General features: G+C 38.2%; 1 protein-coding gene across 1 annotated transcript; it reads left to right on the forward strand.

Annotated features, from left to right (window-relative positions):
• The first annotated feature begins 618 nt into the window (after positions 1–618).
• On the forward strand, positions 619–1,452 carry LOC133300082 (lectin 5-like). Its single transcript, XM_061499571.1, has one exon. The coding sequence runs from the start codon at positions 619–621 to the stop codon at positions 1,450–1,452; it is 834 nt and encodes a 277-aa protein (XP_061355555.1).
• Positions 1,453–9,569: the final 8,117 nt, after the last annotated feature.

The raw sequence follows: 9,569 nt of genomic DNA on the forward strand, positions 1-9,569 counted from the left end.
CGTCTAACGTTTTATTATTGTTGTTGAACAATAGCTCCTTTAAGAAACAGACTCGGACTTTTTATGGAAAAAATTAGGTATATAGTTATTTATGTTAACTAATAAATACTTAAAGAGTTTCTGGAAGTCACTGGATACTATCAACGTTAATAACAAAATGGCACGACTGCAATAATCATAACTGGTTTGATTTTTTTTCTTTTTTTCAACCTACAATGCAACTCCCACTATTTGACAGTTTGATTACTACCTTAGACTTAGTTAGCCCCGTTGTCAAAGAAAGTAATGTTGTAATGTTATCTATTTTCTGTTGCAGTCCGAGGACTCAATATATTTGAGACAAACGGCAACGATGCAAGTTATGTTGATCGAAACTCACACATACATATTATAATTAATCTGTCTGTTTGCCATGCACCCCAACCTAGTTATAATATTATAATATAATTGATCGAAACTCTACTATGTAAGCTGGCTGGCTGCCTTGTTCGGCAATCAATTCTTATTTATTATCTTACATTGCAGGCCTAAGCAATCCTACCTGGTACTATATATATCTCAAATCTCGAGCCCTGTTTGCCATGCACCCCAACTTAGTTCTAAATTAAAATATCAATCATGGCTAAAACTCTTCTTAAAACACAAAACCTGTTTTCTGCTATCCTTACGCTCGTCCTCTTTTTTCTGTTGCAATTCAGCAATGTCAAGTCAGATTCATTTTCATTCAGTTTCTCCAGTTTCGGGCCAGAACAAAATTTTGATATAGGTTATCTTGGCGATGCCCGTCCATCAGGTGGGGTTATACAACTAACAAGAAGAGATGGACCAGATGGTATTACTCTCCAGAAACACAGTGTTGGTCGAGCTGTTTATATTCCACCAGTGCGCCTGTGGGACAAAAGCACAGGCAAACTTGCAGACTTCGAAACTGAGTTCTCATTTGTGGTGGACTCAGCTGGTAGAGCAATCCATGCCGATGGGTTGGCCTTCTTTATGATACCATTTGATGCTGACCCCAGAATTCCTAAAAATTCAACTGGAGGATACCTTGGACTATTTAGTCCTGAAACTGCTTTCAACACATACAAAAATCAAATTTTGGCTGTTGAATTTGACAGCTTCGGAAATGTATGGGATCCCAAGCCTGTACCAATAGCTCCTCATATTGGAATTGACATAAACTCTCTTGCTTCAGCGACCACTGATGATTGGCCTATTAATTCGGTCCCTGAAGGATCAATAGGAAAAGCTGTCATTGGCTATGACTCCAATGCTAAACAATTGAGTGCCTTTGTCAGTTACAGTGATGCTAAACAATCTGTTGGCGTCACACAAACCATTGATTTGAGGGGTATTCTGCCGGAGTGGGTCAGAATTGGTTTCTCTGCTGCCACTGGTGATAATGTTGAACCACATGACATTCTTTCCTGGAATTTCGCTTCAAAAATCTAGAGCAGTTCCTTGCTGGAGAACAATAAAGTAATGTTCGGGTCTTGAGATGTCAAGTCTTATAATCATGCAATCTGAGCATTCAGTGGATTCTGTACTAGCGTTTGTTTTTCTCATATAAGGCCAAATTCGGTCTATAAAATTAATAACCATGATATGTTTAAATTTTAGTGTATGTTTTATCAACTTTTCCTTTCCGCTCTTTATCGATAGGGAGTGGATCCGACTTTTTGATTATCGTGCCCTTTAATTATTTTAAAATTATCGCTTCGCCCTCGTATCAAAACATATAACTCATCTACCTATTGTTTGACCGTTGACCTAATTATACACTCGAGTATACTGCCTTATACTCAAGTATTCTTCGTAAAAAAATGCTATGCTCGAGCACACTAGTGGCTTACCCGAGTATTGTTCATATTTTGAGCATTCATTACATTATTTACCCTAGTATCATAGGGAGATACCCAAATATATGTCACTGGCTGGGTTTTTTAAAAACCCCCAGTTGACATATTCCTTTCCTCACATACTATACTCGGGTATCGTGCGAATAAGGGAGAAATTTATCAATTCAATCACCCACACCATCCACCACACACAGTAGTACTCCGACCACCATCATCTCATAGTTATTCCTCGTTGCTGCCACCTCTGTCAAGGTACTTGTCTCTCTCTCTTTAACATGTTTAATATTTAGGGTTTTTGTTTCAGATCTGACCCATATTCTAACATCATTGTTTTAACCTTTTATTTGATAATTTCAGTTTTTACAATCTTGATTAATTACTTTACGTTTTTAATCACAAAAAAAAATCCTTTTTTACTTTCTATTTTTAACTAAAGGACTAAGTTTCTTGCAAATTTCTTGAGAGAGACGATTCAGGTTGTCCAGTGTATTACAAATTTTATTGAAACTGATTAATTTGAGAGAGTTCGATGGCTCACGACAAAAACTCAAGCACATCCAACGCGTGGAAACTCGATTGGATGAGAACCAATCTCAATTCGCAATTCTGGTAGCTCAAATGCAAGAAATACATTAAGCATTGTTTCTCAGGGAGCAACGTACGAGGGAGATCCCACAATCTCAATCATTCTTTATATCAGGTGAGACATCATCTTCTTCAGGTGCTACAAGAAATGAATGAAAAGATCAATGCTCCTTGTCAAAGTTTATGCTTGTGGAACTATTAATTTTTGAGGGACAAAACCCGCATAATTGGATTTTAAAGCTAAGATGTTTTTCACTTAAAAAACGTTCCTAAAGAATTCGAAGTGCTACTAGCTGGCTTTGAATGGAAGGAAATGCGAGGTCTTGGTTCCGATGGATTTACCGCACATGATTTATGCAATCTTGGAGAGATTTCATTTGTACTTTTTATCAGCGATTTGGTGCTTCTTCTTATACTGATGTCAGGGGAAGATTATATGTAATGCCCCGTTGTACACCCAGAAACGTTAATATTAGTTATGATATTAAACGCAGTTACAATCACATTGATTAATTAAAACTACGGATAAATTTTTTCACAAAAACATTGTTCATTTACTTTTTAAAACAAAACCGTACTTAATATAACCAAAACTTTAATTGTAACCATGTAACATCCTCTAAAATGAGACCACTACACTTAACCATTAACTTTAAACTTTTCATTATGATAAACTAGAAGTCTAGGGCTTTCAGGAAAGATATTACAATAACCATTTGATTAAGTATAGCCGGAGTTATTAAACTCGTAACGTAGCTGACAAAATCGAACTTTCGGAATTGGATCATCAACTTCAATTCTAAACTGAGATTGATATACTCATTCAATTACTCTAATATTTCATGGGATTATATTTCTATATGTTAGCTTCATATAGGTTCAAACCTCACTGAATTTGGAGCTCTGTAGCTTGAGTTATGCCAATTTTACTAACCTATATTCGTGCTAAGAACGGGTTGCGCGCATAAGAGCGCTGAGAGCACCTAAGCACGCTCTTTGAACATTTTTTTGCCAGGTAGCGCGCTTCAGCGCGCTCCAACACGCCCGAGCGCGCACTGGCAGGAAAAATTTGTACTTTTTGGCCACCAAGAGTGCTGAAGCACCCTTTAGGGTGCTTGAGCGCTCTCCGACAGATAAAAACAGGTTCAATCTGCATAATGGCACATGACATGATGGAGCATTAGGTGAATTTGGTACCTAAATAACTAGACATGGCCAACAGTGATGCAACACATATTGTGGCACTCATATCCCACCATATTCATCAATTTATCATTCAATTCAAAATGAGAAAACCATTTTCACATTCAATCAATGTTACAATGAATCATTTATAACAATATTCTTCAAGATAATTACATGCCAACGGACTTAGCTACAAAAGGACCATGATCAAAGCTATTAGCCATATACAACAAGGCATTCGCCACCACAATAATTATGCACTAAGTTCTCCAAAATACATCACGTGACTTCAAAATATACATATACATGTGACAATGTAAAAGACATATACATCTACAATCCTAGATGAGATGCAATCCAAAATGACCAGCTATCAACATATGATTGATAACACATATTTTGTTACACTTATTTATTACTTTTGATTGGTATTTTTAGGTTTTATTTGTATTAAATAAAGGTCTTTTGGTTCAAATCAGAATTCTAGATTTTAATTGGGTTTAATTGTTTTTCGTTATAATTTCTCAGATTTACACTACTTTCGTATTTTGACCATATCTCACTATACAGATGTCCGATTGACTTTTTTCGTGTTGTGCTTTGCAGATAACAGAAAGGGCTACAATCACTATTTCATCTATTGAAGCCCAATTCGAACGGGAAGACGGTCGAAAACTGAGCCCAAGATGACGTGCTTTTGCTGGAATTTTATTTTGATATTTGGACTTGTAAATCATATTAGAACCCAATGTGTTTAGGGCTCAAGGCCATGTTTTAATATTTTATTTTATTTTATTAAGTTTTTAATTTATGTATGGGCCGAAGTGGTGAAACCCTAACCGTTCTGAATGACGGCTATTAAAGGAAAATTTTAGGAAACCCTTCGGCAGTGAGATTTTTGGGAGTTTGACGATTGACAATTTTCTTTGAAATTTGAATTGAATTTTGCTCTTCTTCTTCATCTTCTGTTCTTATTGTTTTTAATTTTTAATTATGTTTACCTTAGCCATGCGAGGCTAAGAATCCTTTAATCAACCTAAGGGTAGTGGATTCCATGGATTAGTCTTGAGGATCTGCATTTTTTGTTTTAAATCGGATTTGTTTCCCTTCCAAACTCAGATTGATATCGTGCGATTGTGGATATTCAATTTGAGATTCGCGATTGCGATTATGGAAAGGGATTAATCATCAGATTTGATGATTAGATTGATTGACCTTATGACCTTAAATCAATCGAGCTAATACTCTTCGATTGTATGAGTAGAAGCACCGTATTTGATCAAACGCTAAGCGATTGCTTAGAAAGGGTTCTAAATTGAAAATAAGGATTCTGATTCAATTGACATCAATCACGATTCTGATATCTTTTTATCCGAGGAAAGACGTCCTAGGAATCATAACCTTAGGTTGGTTATTTTTAATTACGATTTCAAATTCATCTTTTTATATTCTGTTTTTATTTAAATTAATCAACAAAGTCCCCTTTCCCTTTTATATTTTATTTCACAGAGCGTTTCTGATTTTAAGCAGGTTCTTTGGGAGACGATCTGAGTTGCCCTAACACTACAGATTCAAGCTCGGTAATTTGCGTGGGTTCGACAGCGCACGTCAATGACATCTAGTCCAAATACGGCCATTTACCACTAGAGGCTCCTGCAGCACCTGTACCTAAAATGGGGTCCCCACAACACGGGTGAGATATATAAATATACCTCGGTAAACTAGGGGTCCTTGGAGCATTTTTCCACCCCATAGTTCACTCACAGTATAAATGCAATAATAGTAAATAATGCAGTAAATACATATCCTTGCAGTGTGTCAAACATCTCCATGAGTCATCTCTCGAGCTCTCATGCTGTCCTAAGCATACTCAGATGCAAATAGTCCTACTGATCAGAGAATCTACCAAGTATGAATTACGCATCATCATGCAACATACAAAACATAGGGAAACACCATCCTATGCCACACCAGTGTATACACATACGTATAACAAAGCATTAAACTATTTTATTGCATTTACCCGTAGCTCCTAGGGAAGGGGAAGATGGGTTCGTGGAATTTGATTTCGAGGCCCACAAACAGTTTATGGATGATAATGTGTTGACTGTCTGCATCATGTTGGCATCCATGTCGCCTGAACTGCAAAAGCAGCATGAGCATATGGATGCTCCCTCTATTGTCTTACATCTCAAGGAGTTGTATGACATTAAAGGCAGGCATGAGAGGTATGAGGCTTATAGAGAATTGTTCTCATGCAGGATGTCTGAGAACATATCTGTGAGCAGTCATGTTCTTAAGATGATCGGGCTCATTGAGAAGCTAGGAAATCTAGGCTTCGTGATGGATGCCGAGCTAAGTAATGACTTAGTCTTGACCTCGCTTCCACCTTCCTTCAGTCAATTCATTATGAATTACAATATGCATGGGATGCTTGTGAGCTTGCCTGAATTGTTAAGCATGTTAATAACTGTTGAAGTGTCTATCAAGAAGGATAGGACACATGCTCTTCTGATTGGTGGGCCTAGCAAGGCAGAGGGTAAGGGCAAGGAGCCTGCGAAAAGAGACTCCCTTAAACCCAAAGGAAAACCCAAGAAGAAGAAAGGCAAAAAGAAGGGTAAGAGTGCTTCCAAGGACAAAAGCGATGCTGAGTGCTTCCATTGTGGCAAGAAAGACCGTTGGAAGAGGAATTGTCCAGATTACCTGAAGAGTGTGAAGGACAAGAAGCATGGTGATGCTTCTACCTCAGGTACTTTCATGATTGAGATAAATTATTCTTGTGCTAATCCTACCTCATGGGTATTGGATACCGGTTGTGGTTCTCATATCTGCAATATGTTGCAGGTGCTTAGGAGCCCAAAAAGATTGGAGAGAAATGAGGTGGACCTCCGCGTTGGCAATGGAGCAAGGGTTGCTGCTCATTCTGTTGGAGATGCCGACTTATTTTGCCTACGGGACTTTTATTGCATTTGAATAATTGTCTTTATGTTCCAAATATTTCTAGAAACATTATTTCTATTTCTTGTTTAGAACAAGATGGTTTTACTTTTAGTATTAAGAATGGTACATTTTCTACCAATTTGAATGATATTGTTTATGGTACTGCTTCTTTAATAAATGGATTGTATGTTGTGGAAATGGGAACTGGAGTGCTCAATATTGCTGTGAAACGACCTAGGATAGATAATCAATCTTATCTTTGGCATTGTAGACTAGGGCACATAAACGATACAAGATTGTCTAGGATGCATGCAAATGGATACCTAGATTCCATGGATTTGGAATCCTATGGACAATGTGAATCTTGTCTAGCTGGGAAAATGACTTATCACAAGCCCAAAGGGCTTGAGAGTCATAGGGCTAGTGAGTTATTAGAACTCATTCACACTGATGTTTGTGGGCCAATGTCTATAGAGGCTAGAGGAGGATACTCATATTTCATCACCTTTACTGATGACAAATCAAGATTTGGGTACGTGTACCTAATGAGATATAAATCCGAAGCCTTTGAAAAGTTCAAGGAGTTTAGAAATGAAGTAGAGAAACAGCGTGGCAAGATGATTAAGACATTACGATCAGATCGTGGTGGTGAATATCTGAGCCATGAGTTTCAGGATTATGTGAGAGAAAATGGAATTCTCTCGCAGTTTACTGCACCTTTCGGTAATAAATGGGTCTTTAAAAGAAAAACTAATGCAGATGACAATGTTTAGACCTACAAAGCTAGGTTGGTGGCGAAAGTGTATCGTCAAAGACAAGGAGTTGACTATGGTGAGATTTTTCTCACCGGTTGCCATGATCAAATCTATTAGGATCATGCTTGCAATATATCACGACTATGAAATTTGGCAAATGGATGTCAAGACCGCCTTCTTGAATGGGTTCTTGAAGGAGGAAGTGTACATGACACAACCTGAGGGCTTTGGAATCAAAGATCAGGAGCATATGGTATGCAAACTTCAAAGGTCGATATATGGGCTAAAGCAAGCATCAAGGAGTTGGAATATTCGTTTTGATGAAGTCGTTAAGAGTAACGGTTTTATCAAGAACGAGGATGAACCTTGTGTTTACAAGAAGGTTAGTGGGAGTAATGTCGTCTTCCTGGTACTTTATGTAGATGACATATTGTTAATAGGAAATGACATCCCCACATTACAAATAACGAAAGAGTGGCTTTCAAAAAGCTTCACCAAGAAGGATTTGGGAGAAGCAGCCTTTATAGTTGGTATAAAGATCTATAGAGATAGATCCAAGAGGCTGCTGGGTTTATCTCAATCCACGTATGTTAACAAGATGCTACAGAGGTTTAGCATGGAAGGGTCGAAAAAGGGGTTTTCTTCCCATCAGTCATGGGGTACATCTTTCAAAGGCTATGTGTCCTAAGTCACAGCCTGAGAAGGATCGCATGAGTGGAATTCCATATGCTTCGGCTATTGGATCCATCATGTATGCCATGATATGTACGAGACCAGATGTCTCCTATGCTTTGAGCATTTCGAGCAGATACCAGTCGGACCCTAGAGAGGGTCACTAGACAGCAGTCAAGACCATCCTTAAATACTTAAGAAGAACTAAGGATGCGTTTATGGTCTATGGTGGGGTTGATGAGCTAACAGTGAAAGGGTTCACTGATGCCAGCTTTCAGAGTGACAAAGATGACTACAAGTCACAGTCAGGGTTCGTTTTCACCTTAAATGGTGGGGCAGTATCTTAGAAGAGTTCCAAGCAGGAGACAACAACAGATTCAACGACAGAAGCTGAATATATAGCTGCTTCAGAAGCAGCTAAGGAGGTTGTCTGGATCAAAAAGTTCATATCTGAACTTAGGGTGGTTCCAAGCGTGGATGAGCCCATACAGTTGCTTTGCGACAACACTGGAGCCATTGCGCAGTCAAAGGAACCTAGGTCTCTTCAAAGATCTAAGCACGTGCTCCGCAGATATCACCTGATTAGAGAAATCATTGATAGGATGGATGTAAAGATGGATTATATTCCCACAGATGATAACCTAGCCGATTCTCTGACACAGGCTGTTTCTCAGAGAAAACATGATAGTCATTATGAGTCTTTGGGTATACGACTTAGGTCTGATTGGCTCTAGGCCAAGTGGGAGCTTGTTAGTATATGGATGTCCTAGAGACAATCTTTTAATTAGATTAGGACATATGTGGACCTTTGTATTGTCGCAAATAAATAAAAGCACTATTTATCCTGTTTCATATTTTGTCTCAATATTACTGTTAATATTTTATATGAGTAACTGGATAAAACCCTTGGAATAAAATAGGTATCTCTTGAGTATCTGTGATGAGATCACGATCATGAAGATTCAAGGATACTGGATATTTATTCCTAATTTTATGTTCTAGTCTAGAGACACTGAGAATGGGGATCAGTGATCTCGGGTAAGACTAGCACGACTTATCTACTTGTATTCGGATGCAAGGTAAAGACCTCATGAGCTACAGATATGGAGATGTCTTAGCTAAAGTCGTGAGTGGATCTATAAGGGTATAGCTCGCACCGAACAGACCCACAAAAGAGACTCTTTGAGGAAATCTCACAGAGAGTATCATTAGAGTAGTCTCTTTATATTTGAGTATGTTTTTCCTTAGACCAGAAGTTATTACCTAGACTGTGTTCTAGAAGGCATGCTTTGACTGTATACCTCGTCTGCCTGAAACATGGAGACTCATAGGTATACTGTTGGGCATGTCCTGAAAGAGAACAGGGTAGGGTGATAAGCTGAAGGAATTGGTCAAATCTCTGTGAGAGATTAGGTTATCTGAAACCGGAGAAATCAGGATGACATTTACAGAGACTCGGGAATCTATGCATAGTAAAAAAGATCATGAGATGATCTGCCTTTAGAGTCAGTAAATTGAAGATTCCCTATTTCGAATAAAGCTTACCCTAAACCGCGCAAGGGTTGATACGCTT

The sequence above is a fragment of the Gastrolobium bilobum genome, unplaced genomic scaffold (genome assembly GCF_033153095.1).
Source record: "Gastrolobium bilobum isolate Gb01-03AN ecotype WA unplaced genomic scaffold, APGP_CSIRO_Gbil_v1 utg142462, whole genome shotgun sequence".
NCBI lineage: Eukaryota > Viridiplantae > Streptophyta > Magnoliopsida > Fabales > Fabaceae > Gastrolobium > Gastrolobium bilobum.

What these genes read in the sequence shown, in the direction of transcription:
- LOC133300082 (XM_061499571.1), top strand. Translation starts at nt 619, where the DNA reads ATGGCTAAAACTCTTCTTAAAACACAAAACCTGTTTTCTGCTATCCTT.